At 32.9% G+C, this 23,486-nt stretch overlaps 2 protein-coding genes across 2 annotated transcripts; both read left to right on the top strand.

The window, feature by feature from the left end:
• Nucleotides 1–5,082: 5,082 nt before the first annotated feature.
• LOC115967634 (monooxygenase 2-like) lies at nucleotides 5,083–10,513 on the top strand. The gene is made up of 6 exons (XM_031086774.1): nucleotides 5,083–5,300; nucleotides 5,431–5,577; nucleotides 7,567–7,635; nucleotides 8,675–8,840; nucleotides 9,413–9,641; nucleotides 9,818–10,513. Exons 1-6 carry the CDS (start codon nucleotides 5,170–5,172, stop codon nucleotides 10,372–10,374), a joined length of 1,299 nt encoding a protein of 432 aa, XP_030942634.1. The 5' UTR covers nucleotides 5,083–5,169; the 3' UTR covers nucleotides 10,375–10,513.
• Nucleotides 10,514–12,400: 1,887 nt separating this feature from the next.
• Nucleotides 12,401–23,172, top strand: LOC115967693 (monooxygenase 2-like). Its single transcript, XM_031086830.1, has 6 exons — nucleotides 12,401–12,474; nucleotides 12,671–12,817; nucleotides 18,480–18,548; nucleotides 19,203–19,368; nucleotides 20,997–21,219; nucleotides 22,602–23,172. Exons 1-6 carry the CDS (start codon nucleotides 12,401–12,403, stop codon nucleotides 23,159–23,161), a joined length of 1,239 nt encoding a protein of 412 aa, XP_030942690.1. The 3' UTR covers nucleotides 23,162–23,172.
• Nucleotides 23,173–23,486: the final 314 nt, after the last annotated feature.

The following is a 23,486-nucleotide window of genomic DNA, read 5'->3' as shown; positions in this document are numbered from 1 at the left end:
AAAAGGGGACAATAGAACCCTATCAACGGGGAGTAAACGTTGACAACGAGAAAAGTCTAGGAAATTGTTTATGTGATGGTATTAATATATAAATATATATATATATATATATATATATATTATGATGGCTCACAATATAAAGATTTTTATTTTTTTTTTAAATTTTTTTATATATATGAAGTATTTGATGATAAATATTGATGAGTTACAAGTTATGAAATTGTTGTAAGAATTATTTATTTGAAAGGTTTGTTCCCACACCCCAATGTTAGTGAATTCCACGCTATTATTGATAGATAGCACTGAAGCTACAATGCTTTTGGTTTAATCAACTGGCACTATAGCTATAATGCCTAAAGTTTTTTTTTTTTTTTTTTTTTTTTTTTTTTTTTTTTTTTTTTTTTTCCTTTTTTCCTAGTAATCGGTTTGTATTTTTTTTCTTTGAAATATTTATGTAAGCTGGCATATATATTGTTATACTGACACAACAAATTTCATAATATTTTCACAATTATTGACGTGTCAATTTCTTACAAGTCGAAATAAAATAATAAAATATGAGACTATGACTAACCACAACTGAAAATAAATGTTTTGAGAAAATGTTACAACACTTATTATTATCACAATATTTTCATAATTGTTGAGATCTCAGTTTCTTATAGATCAAATAAAAAAAATGCTAAGTCCACAACATTTTAACATTAATTTCTACCGTGCCTAAAGTTTTTTTTTTTTTTTTTCCCAGTAATCGGTTTGTATTTTTTGTTTTTTGTTTTTGTTTTAAATATTTATGTAAGCTAGCATATATATTGTTATACCGGCACAACAAATTTCACAATATTTTTACAAATATTGAAGTATCGATTTCTTACAAGTAGAAATAAAATAATAAAATATGAGACTGTGACTAACCACAATTGAAAATAAATGTTTTGAGAATAAAAATAACAATGTTATCAGTTTAAAACCAATAATAACTTGTCATTTATAATTTGCTCTAAAAATGTTATGAATGTAGAATTTCTCTCAAATAAAATAAAAAATATATATATTCGGATCCTAAAAATAAAGATATTGTGAAAATATTGTGATATTTTGTTTTATTCTTAGACTTCTTTTTTAATATAGTCAAATTGGGTGAGCCAAAATTCACGGTTTCATATACAAAATCTATATTAATTTTCTCACTACTAGGGACAGCACGTGCAGCCAACACTAGTTATATATACATAAGGGAAAATACTAATGCACATAAGTTGTTGCATATATATATACACTCACATACATTAGCCTTATCACACGCTTTGCGCATGAGATGTGACTTTTTATTTTAAAATTTTTATATCTAGTGTCATTTTTTTTATTAAATTTTTTGGATAAGTTTGTTTTGAAAACATAGATTTGTAAGAGAATGTTCTATTTTGTAGGCATTTTAAATGGAGTTGGAGATGTATTTTTACTGAGTTGTCCTCAAGTTTTTTCCCAGCCTAAGGTTTATGGTTATTTTTGAATTACATAAAAGTCTAATTCAAAAAGGGGAACCCTCTTATAAATGGTAAAGATATTAATGCAGGACAAGGACGCTCAAGGTTTTTGGGAGTTGAATATTGCAGTTGTATCAACTGAAAAATATCCCATGGATCGCAAACTAGAAATCTTGGATGCCCTGTTGCTGTAAGTTTCTACCTCTCTGCAAAATTCTAAGAGGCTACATCTTATCAAAGAGGTAACCCATGGCCTTCTAAATGTAACACTCGCAGGGATGCTAGATTTTATACATCAAAGCAGAAGAAACCGAACTTTGATTGATCTGAGGTACATTTTCTGTTTCATCTTGTTAGGCATAATTAAATTTTATTGATGACATTGTCAAATATTCCTAACTAATACAATATATATATATATACACACATATATATATATATATATATATATATATATAGACACACACATAGAGGCTGTTACTAGTAGTAACAGTTTGAATGTTTTTTGTGTGTTTTATGTGAATGAAATGGTTGTGAGATGGTAATTTGGCTAATTATTGTGTTAAAAATTCTGATGGTTTGTTAACTGTAACAATACTGAGGTATGGAACCTTTGGGATAGAGGCATAGAGCACATTGGTCAAAGAGCTTTTTGTTCAAATTTAGTAGGAATCACCTAGACAAGAATAAACAAGTGGGCACACTTGGAAATCTGGATTTGATTTGGGCCAAAAGGGGAAAGGGGAGATTTGAACTAATGACCTTTAAATTCAAGGTGTTGCAATAATGTTGCTTGATAATCATAAAATAATGAGATAGCATGAATTAGAAAATGCTCTAAGAATTATAACCATATGATGTGGTCTTTCTGTTTCATTTTAAGTGTTTTTATTTTGAACAAAAACAGTAATATGAGCTGGGCATGTTTTGTTCACAGAATACACACCATTTGATTTGGTTTCATTTTTTTCCTTAGTTGATTTTTTTATATAGAACACGCACATATATAGACAAGTTTGCATAATATGCAAATAAAGTATTATATGAAGCACATGTAAGTCAAATGGATACAAAATACTCAAGACATAATAATAAACAAAATATAATATAGGCAAATAAAAGACTAATCTTATAATAGCTAATGGACCCAAGAAGATGGACAATGGATTAATAGGCATTGTTTGCCTTTGGCTTAGATGCGCCCTTATCATTTTTGCACCATGTTTGATGTGGTTATTTAATTGGTATGATTAGTTGATTGATGTTGCTTTTTTATTTGAAAATTTAAATTTAGCAACATGTTTCTAGTGTAAACTATGGTAAATAGAGTACATTTATAATTTATTTCTTATTAGATTAGAACTAACCATGTAGTAGTATCAATGCAGTCAACTATTGACACATTATAGAGATTTGATTTTGAGACTCTTGTGGTAATCACAAACTTATTACCACCATTGACAAATTGAATTAAATTGGAACATTAATTTTCGATGCTATTAGTTCTTTGTTGATCATTGTATGATATGTTTGAGTTTTCCTTGTTTTTTTCTTTTTTTCCTTGCTTTAAATTTAGCAGTACCTTTTTTTAATAATGTTTTTTGTCAACAGGAAATAGACTAGAGTTCTTGCTTATGCAAGGGTTGCTATTTTCAGAATGGCTATTATATGCATGTGAGACAAAGGCTGGTTCGCCTGATCGGGATTGTGTAATTATATAGATCTAGGATAATTTTGTGACCCTTTTAGAGTAATATTTTAGGGACTTGAGGACTTAGAAAGAAAAGGAAAGGGCTACCCTTCCTTTGGTAATTTTTTTATTATTTTCTTGTTCCTTGAACTATTTAAGTTTACTTAATAAAAAATAAAAAAATAAAAAAAAATAAAAAAAAGAAAAGAAAAGAGGAAAATGACTTGAACTTTCTGGTTTATATAGAATCATTTTTTTATATTAATATCCAAGATGAAACTTAAAATTGGGATAATGTTGAGTTGTCTATTTGTAATTTTTTTTTTCATGAGAAAAGGTTTTTAAACCATTAGGTGATACAAGCCTTCATTGAAATGTACTGGATATATACTCTCTTTATATATATAGACGTTTGTTAATATGTTTGCATGGTTTGAGCACTACGTATTGCATGTCAAGGCACTAGTACATACATTTCTGAGTCCAAAATCTGTCTGTACTTCTGTATACATCCACTGTTTTATAGTGACATGTATCACAATTGAATGTATGAACTCCATTTCCCTCTGTAGCATAGACAGTGGCAAACTGAACATACTAGGCCCCGTCATCTCCTACACTTCTTATTAGTTTCTCTTCCATCTCTCATACGTACAGATCAACCATACATGCATAGTGGTCTATTTCATGCAACACATTAAACTCCTCTCATGGAATGGAAAATTCTCTTGCCCTGCTTTTACTAATCCAGAGTGACAACATGCTGGTTTGGTACTCATTCAGTGCTTTTTAATTTTGTATTATTGACCCTTAAGGTTTAAGAATTGTGCAAGTTGACCATTATGCCAAAATTCCGTTAATCTTTGAATTGAAAACCAAGTTTTGAAGATCTTGACCTTGCCAATGAGCTGAGGGACAGATCTTGACCTTGCTGCTGCTACCATGTATATATGGTGCGTCCAACACCAACGACATCTATGTCGATTTGCCGGCCTCCTTTATGCTCCCCATTCAGCTTTCCAGACTTTAATTTACCATGAAGTTTTGTTTATGGTGGTTTGTTATAGGGAAAAATGGGAAAATATCCCATGGGGTTTAGGTCAGTTGCAAATTGACATGTATGGTATTAATTTTGCGTTATTGATTTCTAAAGTTTAAAATTTTTCCAAATGGACCTATTCATCTCAATTCCGTTACTTATAATTTACAAAAAATGGTCATGTGTCGTCCACGTATTATTTTTTAAATACATCTTTTTTTTAATAGTAAAATGATCATGGCCTGGAATATCACGCGACAAATTTTGTTAGTTAAAGTTAATAAAATTTAAGACGTAAGGGTCAATTTGAACAATTCTTAAAGCTCAAGGGTTAATAATACAAAATTGATAGTATACTGACCCAAACCCCATGCGGTCTTTTTGCATTTTGGCATTAATTTTATATATATTTTCTATTAACATACCAAAACATTAATCTCCTAGCACTCTCACTTCCATCCATTCGTTGTCCTCATATTTATCACATGAATGTCAAAGCCATCTCATTAAAGGTGAAATGTCTTTACCTCACTCCACCACTTGTCTTGCTTCCATCCCACAGATTTTTCTAACTTGAAAATGGAACATGACAAGAATGAGATAGGAGCTATTCTAGGACCACAATTTTTACCACACCATTTTTCACAATTATTTTATGTGGCAAATTATAATTAGCTATCTGTCATTTTTACATGTATCCACCACTTTTTCTTTATTAATAATAGTTTGCTACTTCAAAATTGTGGCACAAAAAGTTATGATCTTAAATTTCCTCACCGAATACCAATGATATCCCACCATGTCTCGTCCCATTGCTATCACTAGCTTGTTTCATTTGTATTTGTTTTCTGTTCTTGGTCAAACATTATCTTATTCCTCGCCACACAATCCAAAAGGCTCTTAGATCCAAAAGGTTCCTTCACAATGCATCCAAAATCCTTTCATTCATCACAATGCTAAATCCAATCCTGCCCCACTCTTTACGAAAAAAAAAAAGTGCCGAAAGTATCATGGAAGTAGATGAAGATATCGTGATTGTGGGTGCTGGAATTGCTGGCCTCACAACATCCTTAGGACTTCACAAGTACCTAATCTTCTCTCTCTCTCTCTCCCTCTCTCTCTCTCTCATTTTGTGTGTTTGTAATGCATGTGTCTTTGCAGTTTGGACTTTGCACTATTAACATGATCATAAAAATGATGGGAATGTTTTGAAGGTTGGGAATCCGAAGCCTAGTATTGGAATCCTCAGATGAGTTGAGGACTGCAGGGTATGCCTTGACACTATGGACCAATGCATGGAAGGCCTTAGATGCTGTTGGCATTGGCGATTCCCTCCGTCTTCAACATGAACTCCTTGATGGGTAACTACAAATCATTCTCTCTACATCATAGTAGTTGACAAGTGGCTCCTGTAATTATTTAATTATACTAGTATATAGCCAGCCAACATATGCCCTATCCTGTTCTAGGACATATGAAAGAGCTTTTAACTTTAAAAGCTAGAAGCTCTTTCATTTGACCCAAACAAAAAAATTGTTTGTTAAGCAGTTAAAAAACCTTACAATTCACCATATTTTTATTTGAGGGATACAATTTACCATTAATGCTTTATAAATCTAAAATTTTAAAGCACGTAGTTTGCCAAACACCCAAAACATTAAAGAACTTTTTAGTTATGAGAGCTATACTATTACAATTTCACAATTAAATTGATGCGTCACAAATTACAACACATTCATTGTCAAATTGGTTTGTAAATGTGGTAGTAGTTATATCATTTTTCAATAAAATAATTTTATGTGTTTTATTTGATATCAATTATATTTTTTCACCTTAATTTCTAAGCATTTTGATCAATGAATTACATAATTATATTTGATTTTATTTGACAAAATAACACATTTTATGCTGGCATTGCATACACATGGCTAAATTCTAGCTTTGGCACTATGTAGGCAAGGATTGAATCAATGTAGTGAATTTCATACCATACTATCAACCCCCTAAATCATAAAAGAATTTTTTTTCAGCTGATTCAGTCTGTTTTGGCCATTTTGGCCAGTAAACATCCGGTTCCATTTCACCTCAAAATATTGCTATATAGACAAAAAATTTGACAGCATTTTTCATACTATTTGAGTGGGCAAACTTTTACTGGTTCTTATTTAGACACACAATTGACATTACTTTTTTACTTATTAGTAACAATTTTCCTCATTAACAATTATCAAATTATTTGTTAGATTTATTTATTTATTTATTTTGTCTCTAATCTTTCACCTTTCACCTTATCTTCATCTTCTCTTCTGGGACCGTTGCTGCTACTTGTTCTTTTCTTTTGTCATTTTATTTCTTTCTTCGTTTTGTTCGTTCCAGCTTTCAAACTTCCAACGAGTGGCATTTCAAACTACGTTTTGCTTCTTTTTGTTTTATCATTTTTTTTGTGTACATAAGATAAGTGTCAAACGAGTAGGACACTACTACTTACTAGGTGTTAGTGCTTCTGTACAATTTCACTGTTTTATTTACCTCTCCCTCACTTGGTGATAAGAATTGACACGTATAATCTTAAAAGGTTGGCTTGGTGATTCCTAAGACCTCATGATAACCATGAGATCGTGAGTTTGAAACTTCTTGCTAATACATTGCGGCCACCTTTAATGGATCATTCCCTGTAATAACCCAGTATGTGTGAGATGGAAGGACTGTACATGCTCAAGAGAATTGTTAGATACTTGAAGAGGTCTAAATACCATTGATTATTCCAAAAAAAAAAAAAAAAAAAAAAAAACAAAAAAAAAAAAAAGTATTGACATGTATAATATTTAGTTCTACATGTGTTTTTTGAAAAACTCCATGGATACTTTTTTTTTTTTTTTTGAAAGACTTCCATGTATACTTTTTATTAATTGGATCAATATATACATTTGGTTAAATTGATTGGTAAGGTGTGAACATATAATTAGGCAAGAATATTGGGATGTGGATATGGATATTGGTTTACATTTATTTTAAACTCCTAATAGTTTATATTATGAACTTCAAATTAAATGCAAATGTTCATGAATATATATACATATATATATATATATATATATATAGTGATAATCTCAAAATAAAACCAATATTAATCGGTATCAATATATTTCATACTCCGGACCAAATCAGGCCTCAAGCACGTTATTGACTCCCTTGAATCAAATCCCTTGTAATTGTGAGCAATATTATTTAGCTATTAAAAATGCACAATTTCGAAAAACAGAGAAATATTCTGACATTTGATTTTTTTTTTTTTTTTTTAACAATTTGTTAATTCAATGATAATTCTAACTGCAGGGATTTGACTGTAGGAATGTGTCTGCCTCTACTCTTTCGGGACTTGAAACTTCAAACACATCATTTAAGGTCAAAGGAAATAAGTAAGTTAGATCACCAATAATAGTAATAGTTTCTCCATAATTTATTTGTGTCTGTCATTTCTCATATTCCTACGCACAATATATATATATATATATATATATATTTATATTATTTACTGCTCAAACCAACATCATATAAGCTTTCATCGGGTGCTAAAAAAAACCTCATTTAACACCTTCAAAAAGTCACTTTATCTATTTTAATATACTATTTTACAATTCACCCGACATGGTTACATCCAATCTCTTATTTTTTTTCATTCAACCAATTACAATAATATAAATTAGCCAAGAGAGATTAGAGAGAAATGATTAAAAAATAAGAGAGAAATTATTTTTGAAAAGTAGCACTTGGCAAAATTTTTGTAAATAGCACAAAAAATGCAAGCCTCTTTTTGGTCTTTGGGTTGCTAATTAAAATAGCATTTTTGGTGATTTAGCACACCCAATGTGAATGCTACATCTTTTCTTGTATCCATCTTTTGCAACTTGCAAAACCAAGAAGTTCCTAACTAGTTAAAAAGTATTGTGCAACTTTGTTCTTCTTGTTAGAACACAAGCCTGATGGGCCCTAAGCCCATTATACTTACATGTAGTATGTAATTATTCAATATTTTGGGACCATGATAAATGTGTACATCCTCTTCTTATACGACAGTGTGTGTCACTAATTAGAGTCATGGTGAGATCTAGGGAGAACACATTTAGTGTGCACCTAGAGCATTGAGTAATTACACACTTATACACCACTCATTATATGTATATGTATATTTAAAAACAGTCACTTGTATAGCTTTACACACAATTTGATAAATAGAGAATTCATTCTCAATTCAAAAATGGTATAAGAGCCATTACTCTGAACTTCTCGTGTCTTAAGTACAATGGGCTTAAGGTTCATTGGGTTTGTCTTTTAACACTTCAAAGAAACCATTTTACTATTTCTTTTGCGCAAAATGAAATCATGGTATAGTTTTGATTAAAAAAGTAATAATTTAGATGTTTGAACTAACTTGAATAATTGTTGTGTGATGTGCAGTGGAGACCACGAAGTCCGTCGTGTCAAAAGGAATCTGTTGTTGGAAGCCATTGCAAAGGAGCTTCCTAATGCCAATATTAGGTACTTTTCCAAGGTGGTTTCCATAGAGGAGGCAGGCTTCTATAAGCTTGTGCATCTTGCTGATGGAACCACTTATAAAACCAAGGTAAATTCATTCGCATTTTCTTAATGAGAAAGGTGCCACATCTTGATACATTTTTTTTGTACAAAAAACCCAATTATTTAGAAGGTTTAAAAAAGAAAAGAAAAGGGTAGATGGATTTATAGCCAAAAAATTTGTGAAACTCAATACTTAGCTCATGCATTTGTCACCTTCATTATCTCTCTCACAACATGTAGACTCCAAAATTGTAAGATTCACATATTATGAGAAGGAGAATAGATCTATTAGATACTTAGGATACCTTCTAAATTTATATTAAAAAAAGTATTTAAAAGTGCACCATGGATTGTTGGATGGGTTTATACCAAAGAGTCGTAATATATCTACTTTACTTTTAAAATAGAATTTATATACTTTTTAATGGTTCCATTAGTTCTACCTAACATATAAGATGGAAGATGAGGTTAGAGGTTCATGACCTACTGGATGCGTTTATAGTATACTAATAAAATAAATTACTGTTGAATTGAGTAAAAAGTAGATAACAACTACCCAAATGTTTTCCATTCCAATTGCTAAGGCCTTATTGGAGTAAAAAACTGTTTTGATCAAAGGTGTTGATTGGGTGTGATGGAGTAAACTCAGTGGTGGCAAGGTGGTTGGGCTTCAAGAAACCAGCTTCCACAGGGAGAATGTCCATAAGGGGCTCTGTGGATTTCAATTACAGTCATGGGTTTGAGCCCAAGTCCAGGCAATTCTTTGGGAATGGTGTTCGATTTGGTTTTGTTCCTTGCGATGATAACTTTGTTTATTGGTTTTTCACTTGGACTCCATCTAGCCAAGGTGAGCTCTTCACCCAAATTTACATAGTTGTTTGTTACTTTGTTTACTAAAATAAAATAAAGTTCGGAGGCACATAGCACCAATGCAAAAAACAAACAATGCCGAAAGTTACTTGGAACATGGTTTTTTTGGGAAGCTGCTTTCTGAAATAGTTGTTCATTTTCTTTTCTTTGTAGAGAAAGAGAGAGAGGATAGCCCAGCTAAAATGAAGCATTTTGTGTTAAGCAAGCTTGGAAAAGTGCCTGATCGAATAAGGGCTGTCATAGAAAACACAGAACTGGATAATTTTATACCATACCCAATAAGGTACAGATATCCTTGGGAACTTCTTTGGAGAAACATAAGTAAAGACAATGTTTGTGTAACTGGTGATGCACTCCACCCCATGACCCCAGACATTGGCCAAGGTGGTTGTGCTGCTCTAGAAGATAGTGTTGTTTTAGCAAGGTGTCTTGCTAAGGCATTATTTGATGAAACAAGTAAGGAATCAAAAGACAAAGATGAAAGAGAATTGGATGAATATAAGAGGATTGAAATGGGGTTGAACAAGTATGCCAAAGAGAGGAAGTGGAGAAGCATTGAACTCATTAGTACAGCTTACATTGTTGGTTTTATCCAGCAAAGTAATGGCAAAATAATGACCTTCTTAAGGGATAAAATTTTGGCTACATTCCTGTCTGGCTTACAGCTGAAGAAGGCTGATTTTGATTGTGGGAAGCTTAGGATTTCTTGAATTCGATCATACATACAAATGCTCTGTAGTACTGTTGCTGTTAAGATACATATGTAGCCAGATGTTTTTTCTTTTGAGAAATTAATAAGTTATATTTGTTTTTTTTAAATCAAAATGATAAACAAACTCTTCTTTTGTAGTTAAAGGTGTGAATGCTGGTTGCCCATATGTTATAAGCCAATATAATGGAAGTATTAAATCAGATATGTGCATTTTAAATGAATTCATTTCATGGTTCTAATTAAATATTATAAATTTAAATTTGTATTTAAAGAATAGTATCATGTCATTTAAATTTTATTTAAATGAAGTGACAATAGGTATACTATTCAGTATAAGAAATATAGACTAGAGAGGATCTTAGTCTATATTAGAGGTTTCTGTGAAAAGACTGAAATGACCATTTTCAATCACCAATAAGAAGATAGAGGTTTTCTATGGCATATATTTGATGTTCGCAATTCCCATAAATATGAACTGAGTAACAGAGTAGGCAACTTGGGGCATCAATTGTTCATTTCCAACATATTTCCAGTGGTTTTTCTTCTACTATAAATTTTCAAGTAGTGGAGATAACCTCACCAATTAACTTTATAGTTCAAATGGTATTTATCGGTATTTCAAAAAAATACGTCGGATTTGAATCCAACATTCCCAGTTAAAATGAAAACAAGAAAAAAGAAAGAAAAAGAAATAAGGCCGTAAAGGGAGTTTTGATTTATTTTTTGTTCATGTTTTCATTTTGAGATTAAATATTATAAGGATGTGGTGTAAAACTCATGTTTTACCCCTTCAATTCTAACATATCATATCATCTTATCACATATTTAAGAATAAACACAACCACACTCAATCAATTTTAATACCCACACCCATTTTCAACTACCGCGCACCCTTGGTGCGGTGGTCATTTCACAAGTATAAATGCTTGTAGGGTGTGGGGGGTAAGGGTTGGGATTTAAGTCTTCAGGAGAGAATTTTTTACACATATACACTTAGATTAGATTAGAGTAGAAATTTTATCTTTTATAAAAAAAAGAAATACCCATATATATAAATTCAACCAAATTGAGAGTTTATTAATATGTTATTAAGAGTGATATGATATATTGAATTTTAAGTAAAATGCTGATGTAGCAATATTTTATTGGATGGTGTAAAACATGAGTTTTATACTCCATTCTTATCAAATTTGGACACTTTCTATTTTTGTTTTGTTTTGTTTTTTTTTTTTTTTTTTTTTTAAGGGGACATAAGGGAACTAATTTATACACCACTTGTTAAATGATTTGCGGGAAGATTAATAACAATAAAGATTTATTAACAACCTAATCATTGTTAGTTCTTGGGGTCGAGACAAAGTATCCCATAAAATTAAGATCAATGTACCCCACCAGCTACATGATTTGCATTTGAGATAGATTGATTATAATGGAGTAATAATGAATTATTAACATTCTATCATTATTAATTAGTGGGGCCCAGAAAAAAGGATCCTCAGAGGAATCAATCTTATTATAATAAAAATAGTTCTTTGTGTTTCTTGGCTTAAGCGACATCTATTGAGCTCTCCATGTCGGTAGTTTGGGTTGAAAGTGAGGTGATGGGTTTGAATTTTGAGCAAGTCTAATCTGTGGCCTAAGTCGAGACAATATACACTGTAAAATAAATAAAAAGATCTGTCCATTTCTATTATTTTATCAATAATGTCACAAACCTAACAAATTCCACAATATTTGAAATGAGTGATTATAATTAATGTAATATTATTCTTGTACCTTAGACTTTAATCATGTCATACATGAAACTTTCATATTGCCTGTCATTGTCAACTTGTCCTTGTTGTTAGCACCATTGTCATAGATATAATAAACTTAATGTTGCTCCCATTTTTATTTATACATCCACTACTAGTACCTTTAGATCCGTTCTACTTCTTTGTGTTCTTGTACTATTTTCCCATCTTGTGGAAAAAGAAATCCCTTTACCAAATTCCCCTTCCCCTAAGAAAAAGAGCCAAAATAACATGGAAAAAGTAGAAGACATTGTGATTGTGGGAGCTGGAATTGCTGGCCTTACGACTTCCTTAGGACTTCAAAAGTACTATTCCTCTCTTTCTTTCTTTTATATATATATATATATATATATATACATGTACTATATTTTTTTTAATCTTTGGTTTGATTTTTAAAAATTGTTATTCAGCTTATGTACAGTTTTTAAGTCCTTTTTTTTCCTAAGCTACACATTAGAGGGATTAAAATTCTTGTCGCCTAACAATGCAAATATTTTGAAGGTTGGGTGTTCGAAACTTGGTATTGGAATCCTCACATAGTCTAAGGATCACTGGATTTGCCTTTATAGCATGGACAAATGCTTGGAGGGCATTAGATGCTGTTGGCCTTGGTGACTCCCTCCGACAACAACATAAACAGTTCTATTCGTAAGTACTAAGTAGACTTGTTTCCTCGTTAGTGCCTTTTTTTTGTGGTAATATTAATATATAAGTGAAGAATTCATTGAGAAGTAGCAAAAACAGGCTGAGTTCAAATATTGTGAAATTTTTTTACTATAAAAGTGCAATAATACAATCATATGGACTATCAAAAAGACAAAAACCAGAAACTGTTGGGTGCTTTCCAATTTTGTTAGAGCTTTAGCATATGAGTTAGTTTAATGATCAATCTAAGACACTAGCCACCAACACTTATTCACATACTCATGGGTCCATATATCATGACGACTCCATAAGATACCACGAATAAAAAAAATTCATGTTTTATTTTATATTTTACCAATTGCAACTTTTCAAACATCATCATCATCATCATCATCATCATCATTATTATCATCAAGTAACCAAAGTTTTAAATTGAAAAAAAAAAAAAAAAAAAAACTTTATGTTACAATTGTAGGGAATTAACCCGGAGTTCCCAAACCTATGAGAATTGAAATTGAGAAAACACATGCCAAAGAAAAATAATCACACTCACAAAACAGTATTTATGTGGTTAGGCAATTTGCCTACGTCTATTAAGTTACAGAGATTTCACTATTATCAGGGAAAAATACAAAGTGCAGTAGTATAGTTTTTCTCACTCTCAAAAATGACAACAACAAACCTTAAAACCTCCACTCCATGGACTAAGCCTCAGAAAATCTCTTATTAAAAACCATGCAACATTATTTTGGGTCGGTTCATCATCTAGATCAAACACAACTAGGCTCTACAAAGCCCAACAAATCTCCCACTTGGAGACTAATTCAATCACCAACATCAACCGCAATCCTCCAAAAAACAATCCCTCATCCTTGCAACTCATCCTCCTGTCCTCAAGCTAAAAGACCAACTGAAGTTACACACAGCTTCAACTTCTCAATAGTGACACCTTAGTCAACATGTCTGCCAGGTTCTTAGATTCATAAATCTTCTTGAGTATTACCAACTTATTTTCAACAAGGTAACATATAAAGTGGTATTTTGTCTGTATATGTTTCAATTTTGTATGAAAAGCCGATTTTTTGGCCAGAAAAATTGCGCTCTGACTGTCACTGTGTAGAATGCCCATCTCCTGCTTCTTACCTAATTCATCTAAGAAGTCATGTAGTAATCTCATTTCCAGCTTTAATTGCTGCAACATACTCAGCTTTTGTAGTAGACAAAATAAAAATCTTTTGTAGATTTGAGGCCCATGATATAGCTGTACCACCCAAAGTAAATACAAACCCAGTAATACTCTTTCTACTATCAATATCACTAGCAAAATCAACATCTACATAACCCCGTAGTTTTAAACTTGCACCTGTGAAGTAAAGACATGTATCTAATGAACCCTTCAGATATCTCAGAATCCACTTGACTGCCTCCCAATGTTGCTTTTTTGGCCTACTCATGAATCTGCTTACAACTCCCACTGCATGTGCAATGTCTAGCCTTGTACACACCATAGCATACATCAAGCTGCCAATAGCTGAGGCATAGGACACCTTGCTCATATGGTCCCTTTCTTCTTCTATCTTCGGTGATTTTTCTTTGCTTAGTTTGAAATGACTACCCAAGGGTGTAATCACTAGTTTAGCTTCATTCATGTTGAACCTGCTGAGAACTTTCTTCACATATTCTGACTGTGAAAGTTTTAATGTACCATTAGCCTTGTCTTTAATGATTCTCATACCAAGGATTTGCTTTGTAGCTCCCAAATCCTTCATTGCAAACTATTTTGATAATTACTTCTTTAGATTATTAATCTCCTTAATGCTAGACCCTACAATGAGCATATCATTTACATACAACAGTAAAATGATATAAGAATTGTCAAAGAACTTAACATAGCAACAGTGATCAGCTTTACATCTCTTGAACCCAATTCTGTGTATAAACCTGTCAAATTTCTTGTACCACTGTCTTGGAGCTTGTTTTAGGCCATACAAGTTCTTTCTCAGTTTGCAGGCTAGATTCTTTTGTCCTTGAACAATAAACCTTTCTGGCTTAATCATATAAATGTCTTCCTCCAAGTCATCATGAAGGAATGCCGTCTTCACATTTAACTACTCAAGATGTAAATTTTCTGTAGCCACCATTCCTAGTACCAGTCTGATTGTTGACATCTTCATAACTAGAGAAAATATTTATGAGTAGTCAATGCCCTTCTTCTACTGGAATTCTTTGACAACTAATTTGGCCTTGTAACACTTGTTACTATCATGCTCATTCTTTATTTTGTATACCTACTTGTTATGTAAAACCTTCTTTCCTACTAGCAATTTAGTCAATTCCCATGTCTGATTCCCTAACAAAGAATTAATCTTATCCTTTATGGCTAACTCCCACTTGTTTGAATTTTCATCCTGCAAGGCTTCTTTATAACACTCTGGATCACCACCATCGGTCAACAGGAGATAATTTAAAGTGTGTGAATAACGTTGTGGAGGTCTAATGGTCCTGGAAGATCTACAGACTTCAGCTACAAGTGTACTCTGATCTACTTGTGAATCTACATTCCCCTTATCTTCTTCATCTTTTTTTTGGACAGTACTTTCAATCAATTCATCTGAGTTCAACTCAGATTTCTTTTGATCTATCTCTGTAACATTTGACATTACAGTTGACCTGTCCTTGTACATAATCTATTCATTAAATATCACATTTTACTTTTGATGATTTTCCTGTTTTGTTCATCCCAAAACCTATAGCCAAATTTCTCATCACCATAGCTAATGAAAAAACATATTTTAGAATTTGCATCAAGTTTAGTACGAGCATCAAAATCAATATGAACATAAGAAACATAAACAAAAAACTTTTAAATGTGAAAAATTTACCCTTTTACCGCTCCAAACCTCCTCAGGAAGTCTGAACTCCATGAGAATTGATGGTCCTTGGTTTATCAGGTAACTTGTAGTGCTAACAGCATCAGCCCAGAAAGTTTTGGTAGTCCAGCATGCAACGTCATACTCCTAGCACACTCATTGAGAGTTCTGTTCATGCGCTCAGCCACACCATTCTGCTGTGGTGTCCCAAGAATGGTCTTCTCCATCCTAATTCTTTGTGAAACACAATACTCACTAAACTCTCCATCTATGTACTTTCTTTCATTATTTGACCTCAAACATTTTACTTTCAAACCTGTTTTTGTCTCAACCATGGCCTTCCACTTCTTAAAAGTTTCAAATACATCAAATTTATTTTTCAAAAAATAAACCTATACCTTTTTGCTTGAGTCATCAATGAAAGTGATATAGTACCTTGAACCTTCAAGGGATGCAACTGGAGAAGGCCCCCACAAATCAGTGTGTACTAATTCCAATTTTTCAGCCTTTGGTATCCTGCTCACCTTTTTCTACTTTCCTAAGATGCAGCTTTCACACATGTCAAAGTCAATGGACTTCAATTCTGGTAGTTTTCCTCTTGATAATAGCATCTTCATCCCTTTCTCACTCATGTGACCAAGTCTGCGATACCATAGGCATGTATCAGTACTTGCTTTAGCAACTGCAATTGTGTCTCTTAGACTTAAGGTCATATATAGAGTACTAGTCTTCTTTCCACGAGCCAATACTATGGCTTCCTTTGTAACCTTCCAAGTACCACCAACAATAGTATTGCATGCCCTTCATCATCAAGTTGTCCAACAGAAATCAGATTCCTCCTCAAGTCAGGAATATGTCGAACCTTCTCTAGTAACCAAACAGACACATTGGACAACAATATACAGACGTCTCCCATACTCATAACATTCAAGGCTGTACCATAAGCCAAATACACCTTACCAAAATCACCTGCAGCATAGTTTTGTATAATTTCTTGGTGTGGAGTGGTATGAAATGAAGCTCCTGAGTCCAAAACCCAATCATTAAGAAGTAATGCATCTTGTACCTCTTTTGTTACAGCATTAGCAGAATCATTTTGATTCTTCTTCTTAGGACTTTTGCATTGCCTCCTAAAGTGACCCGTTTTTCCACAGTTCTAGCATTGTAGTTGTTGGTCTAATCTAGATTTACTTCTGTTCTAATTAGAATTTCTGGATTTTGATCTGCCCTGATTTGAATTTCTGTCATTATCTCTGCCTTTTGTCTCAAGGTTTAGGATAGAACTAGATCTTGAGGTTTCACTTGCATCTTTTCTGCAAATCTCCTCAGCCAGAATTAAATCTCGTATGTCATTGTACTTCACCTTTTCCTTTCCTGTAGAATTGCTTACTGCCATCCTCATTGCCTCCCAACTATTTGGCAAAGAAGCCAAAACAATCAGTGCACAAATCTCATCATCAAAATCAATTTCTACAAATGACAATTGATTTGTGATAGTGTTAAATTCGTTTAGATGTTGTGCTATTGATGCATTCTTTGCCATCTTCAAATTGAACAATTTCTTCATCAGATGCACTTTGTTGTTTGCTTACGGCTTTTCATACATACCAGACAAAGCCTTCATCAGATCTGTTGTGGTCTTCTCCTTTACAATATTGTGTGCAACAGACCTAGATAAAGTTAACCTGATGACTCCCAGTACCTGTCTGTCAAGAAGAGCTCATTCCTCGTCTTTCATAGTTGCAGGTTTTTCCCCTAGAAGTGGCAGATGTAACTTCTTCTCATAAAGATAATCCTCGATTTGCATCCTTCAAAATCCAAAGTTTGTGCCATTAAACTTTTCTATTCCTGACGACTTTCCTACTTCCTCTGCTATTGCTCCCACTCAAACCTAACCCTAGGCTCTGATACTAGTTGTAGGGAATTAACCTGAAATTCTAAAACCTATGAGAAACGAAATAGAGAAAACACACGCCAAATAAAAATAATCATACGCACAAGACAATATTTACGTGGTTTGGAAATTTGCCTATGTCCATGGAGTTGCAGGGATTTTATTATTATTAGGGAAAAATACAAAGTGCACCAGTACACTTTTTCTCACTCTAAAAAACGATAACAACTAACCTTAATCACCAAAACAACGTTTTTCTACATCCTGCACACAAGATTCATAATGCGCTACTGCTCCGCTCCATGGACTAAGCCTTAGAAAATTTCCCATTAAAAACTATGCAACATTATTTCGGGTCGGGTCAGGTCGGGTCATCATCTAGATCAAACACCACTAAGCTCCATTAAACCCAACAACAATTGGTGGAATATAAAAGTGAAACACTACGAATGAGATGGAAAAATATTTATATTCAAATACGACTTCACCCACTTCTTGTAGTTGAGTGAGTGATAAATAATTACATATTTCCATCGCCATTTGAAGGCTACGCAACAGGAGGGAAAAACATTTGAAGGAAAAACCTTTTCTGCAGGCAAGATAACCTAGAAAAATTGACATTAATTTCCGATATAAATTGCAAAGTTTGGAAAATATATAAACTCTTGACTTGCGGAATTGGTTTTACGTACCCTTCTTTCATTGACAATACAATGATTAGTTGTTGGTCCAATGATTAATTGCTGGTTCATATTACAAATTAGCTATGGGAAGTTATAGTATTAATCACTAAAAGATGTTGTCTCATTTTTTGTATTAGAAAATGGAACTGACCTCCCAGCACAGCACAAATACAAGAAAACACACACCATGTAACTGACCAGCAGATGATTGTATGCAGGAATGTAGCCACCTCTACAATTACAGGACATCAAACCACAGACATGTCATTTAAAGCGAAAGGAAAACTGTAAGTCAAAGCTCTACTTATGGTTATAGTGCCCATATATTATGCAAGTTATAACCTGTTGTCTGTCTCTCTCTCTCTCTCTCATTGATAAGGATGGCAACATTTCCCTACCCTACCTAACTCGGGGTTTTCCCTACCCATCCTAAATGTGTGTGTATATATAAATTTTTTTATTGATAATATATAATTACAAATATTCGAAATAATCATCTCTATCATTAATTTCACCACCACTCCTCTCTTCTCTTTCATCTCACTTTCCCACATTGCACTAGCTTTCTCCGCCTATAAGAGGAGACCGGAGATAGGGCACTCATGGTACTACCTCATCTTGTCCCATTGTCATCCTTACCCATTGTAAAGTATAATGACAAAGGTTTTTTGGTTGTCAAGTGCAATCGCTCTCAGAACACCACCTAAGCAATATTAAAATTGAGTAATGACCCTTATAACGTACCCTTTCTCAAACTCCAGCTAGTTATAATGACAATGTTTTTCTGTTAACTTTTCATGTATATGCCCAAAAGTTCGATCAGTACTGGTGGCTTAGGTGACCAAAATTTATATACGATACTGGTTATTTTCTTTTGATATTATAATTCATAATTGAAACATTTTATAAGCAAGCTCGAATAATTATTGTATGATGTGCAGTGGAGACCATGAAGTTCGTTGTGTGAATAGAAAGTTGTTGTTGGAAGCCCTTGCAAATGAGCTCCCAAGTGGCACCATTAGGTTCTCTTCCAAGGTAGTTTCTATAGAGGAATCAGGCTTCTATAAGCTTGTGCATCTTGCTGATGGAACTATTATCAAGACTAAGGTAAAATCACCTGAAGTATTATTATTAACTATTTTATTTTTATTCTACTGGGACCAAAATTTGGTGCAATAAATTAATAAAGAATATTGAGAGTTGATGGATTCATAAGAGCATGATCATTGGCTCGTGCATCAGGTTTATCTAAATGCAATTTAGATAATACAGTAGCAAAAAAAAAGCGCTAAAAACAAACCTCCAAAGTCCAACCCATTATGCGTCACTGTAGAAAACTTCACATGTTGCTACTATATTCTCTAAAATATAAAGGATACTGTAGCTCACATGCATTTATTTTTAAGCATTTTCTATATTTGATTTTGTCAATATCCTCTGGTCTCTAGCGCAGGTAAGCTTTCCCTTTCTCATCTCTTCTCTCTAAAACTATAGATTATCTTATTATGTGGTGTAAAATAAAGAATGTTAGTGGTAAAGTGAAATAAATAAAGTGAGTTTTTTTAATGATGCGTATTTTTTTATATAAGCCAACAGGAATGCCATAAGACCCTGTCTAAATTACCTAATCTTACAATCCATTTAAATAGCACTGGTGCTGATAAAGTGACCAGTGACCCATATTTTATATTTGAATTTTTGACTTGTAGGTATAAGCCAAGAGAGCAATCTGTTTTTTTCATACTTCGAACCCTGTTGGAGTATCTGTAGCCAAATAGGTAGACCGAGGGAAGCCATTACTATGAAACCCCAAATAGATTTAAAGTCACAATTGTTGAATGGATCATTCATCTGCTAACTTAGTCCAAAACATGTTTTTCATAACTCATTACGGTGGTAAGTTAAGTCCATGGAATACCCGGATGTTAGACTTTTGGTTTAGGCATGATGTAAGGTCTTAGATTCAATTTATTAGAACATATTAATGATAAATCTCTGTGTGTGTGTGTGTGTGGGGGGGGGGGGGGTGGGGGGGGTGGTGGTGGTGGGGGTGATTTGTAGTGAAACTTTCATGGGCAAGTAGATGAATAATTTGGCCAAAAGCTGGGGTACTAATTTCTTATAATAATAATAAGGTGGCGAGTTGTAATTACATCAACATCATTTTCATATTGACATACAATCGACAATATTTTAATTATACACTAATCATAACATGTTACACTAATAATTGTAAAATATTATTTGTCTCTAAATTTATTAATATCCTAAATAACAAAACAAGATAGTATTAGGCTTTTTTATAAATCTATATATAAAAATGTTTTCACAAGGTATCCCCATTAACCTAGAAAATTGTACTCAAACTTCAAAAGGTGATAAGGTAATAATGAACACTTCTTATAATTTACACTTACTTTCACTCCTTTGCGATTGTCTAAACACATTGGAAAGAACAAAGTTTGGTTTCAAACATGTTTAGAGTTATATTTTCCAACTCATTACGTGACGATTTATAGGACTATTCATGTATATTATTTAAGCAAATCACAAACTCATTAAAAAATAGATAAATGGTCTTTTTAATTGCCACATAATAGGTTTGTGCAAAATAACTTCAAATATGTTTGGAGTCAAACTTTCTTCGATAGGAAAATATTATGTTTTATACTTTTTTTCTCTAAACAAGATGATATTTAAAAATCTTAAATGTGTTTGATGTTTTTGAATGAAAGGCATTGATTGGATGTGATGGAGTGAACTCAGTGGTGGCAAAGTGGTTGGGCTTCAAGGCACCGGCTTTCACAGGGAGAGCTGCTATCAGGGGCTGGATAAATTTCAAGTCCAATCATGGGTTTGAGCCTAAGATCTCACAATTCATGGGGATAGGCTTCCGATCTGGTTTTCTTATTCCTAATGATGATACTGGGGTTTATTGGTTTCTCACATCCCACAAAGGTGAGCCCCAATTCCATGTTTGTCTGATTGCACTTTACTAAACTATATATTGAGTTTGTGGGTTCTAGTTAGTTTAACTGGTAAAGTATCTAATAGTTGAATGACAGATCTGAGATTCAATTCTTGCCTACACCAAAAATTGATTAGTGTCTTAGTTTGATGATAAAGAGCATCATTAGGAATGGGCATCATAGGTGAGCCCCAATTCCATGTTATTGAGTTTGTGGGTTCTAATTAGTTCAACTGATAAAGTCTCTAATGGTTGAATGAAAGATCTGTGATTCAATCCTTGCCTATACCAAAAATTGATTAGTGTCTTAGTTTGATATTAAAGAGCATCATCAGGAGTGGATATCATAGGTTAAAATTCTTTAATATATATATTGGGTAAATTTCAAATTACACCTCTAAAGTTTGTGAGTGTTTAAATTTTACACCATGAAGTTTCAAAATTTGGATTTTACCCCCTGAAGTTTAGGGGTGTTTAGATTTTGCACCCTAAAATTTCATAGTTTGGATTTTACTTCCTAAAATTTTAGGGGTGTTTGGATTTTACTCCCTAAAATTTGGGGGTTTTTGGGTTTTATACCCTAAAATTTTAGAATTTAGAGATGTAAAATTCAAACACTTCTAAATTTTAGGAGGGTAAAATCCAAATTTTGAAATGTTAGGGTAAAAAATCCAGATACTCCAAACTTCAAAGGGTAAAATCCAAATTATAAATTTGTTGAAAAGTGTTAATAGGAAAAGATAGAGTCAAATTTTTTGTTTTCTATTTTTTACTACCGTTGAGGTAACGGGTTGTAAATAGTTAAAAATAAACTGATGTTAGTGTTGGACCTAAATGAGAATTAATAAAAATTTGACAAGTCAATAATTAATAAATATTGTTTATATAACATGACTCTTAAAATTTGGTGCATGTTTATTTTCTAGTAATTTGAGCAAACATCTAGGTTTTGTATTTTGTCATGTGTAATGTATGTTTTTGCGCACAAAGGATGGAGCTATGCATCCTTAGTGTAGGACCGGTTTGAGATCAAGTGTCATAAGGATTATTGCATCATGCAACTGTATTTTAAGGGCTGAGGTTGAAAGTTTAAAAATTAACTTTAATCTCAATCCTTGGTTCACAATTTTTATTTTTAATTTGTTTTACTTTTCTCTCTCACATGTCAAAGGCAATTGCACAGTGGATCTTTGGATCCATTTCAAGACGATTGGATCCATGGGTACCATTTCCCATGTATTTTATTTTATTTTATTATTATTTTTTTTTTGTGGCTAAAACAGTTTCCCATATTACAATTTGTCCACTATGATCATAGTCCATTGTTACGTTGTAGCATGATCTCAATTTTTGTTCTTATTATATCTTGCAGAGAAAGAAATAGAAGATGACCCAGCTAAAATGAAGCAATTTGTGTCAAGCAAGTTAGCAAATGCACCTGATGAAATAAAGACCATTGTTGAAAACACTGAATTGGATTATATTATGTTATCCCCATTAAGGTATAGGCATCCCTGGGACCTTATTTGGGGAAACATCAGCAAAGGCAATGTTTGTGTGCTTGGTGATGCATTCCACCCTATGACCCCAGACATTGCCCAAGGTGCTTGTTCTGCCTTAGAAGATGGAATTGTTTTGGCAAGGTGCCTTGCTAGGGCTTTACTCACGAAAGAACAAAGTGGGGAATCAAAAGAGAAAGTTGATAGTGAAAGCGAGCAATATATGAAAATTGAGATGGGGTTGAAGAACTATGCCAAAGAGAGGAGATGGAGAAGCATTGTGCTCATAACTACAGCTTATGTGGTTGGTTTTTTCCAGCAGGGTGATGGGAAATTAACCACCTTCTTAAGAGACAAATTATTGGCTCCATTCCTGTCTGAGTTGCTTTTGAAGAGGGCTGATTTTGATTGTGGGAAGCTTAGCATTTCTTGAATGCAGTCATATGCATACGCTTTGTATTATTGTTGGTGTTTTTCACTTTAATAATTGTCAGTTAGTATAACCTGAGAAACCTTCGCAGTGTTCATGCTTGTTTGGCAATCATTTAAAAAAAAAAGGTTTTTCTGTATTTAAGTATTAAAGGTATGTTGTTGGATTTTGTGTGATAATTGAGTGATGAATGGAAGAATAAAAGAGAGAGCGCACACAAAAGTTTATGTTGTTCGGTCTAATGGCCTACATCCAAATGAGAAAACTATTAAACTATTGATGGCTACATATTATATGAAGCATTTGTATTACAATGAACCCAATGTAG

The sequence above is a fragment of the Quercus lobata genome, chromosome 11, assembly GCF_001633185.2.
Source record: "Quercus lobata isolate SW786 chromosome 11, ValleyOak3.0 Primary Assembly, whole genome shotgun sequence".
In the NCBI taxonomy this organism is placed as follows: Eukaryota; Viridiplantae; Streptophyta; class Magnoliopsida; order Fagales; family Fagaceae; genus Quercus; species Quercus lobata.
The sequence above is the reverse complement of the archived record's forward strand: the minus strand, read 5'-3'. Positions and strand labels throughout refer to the sequence as shown.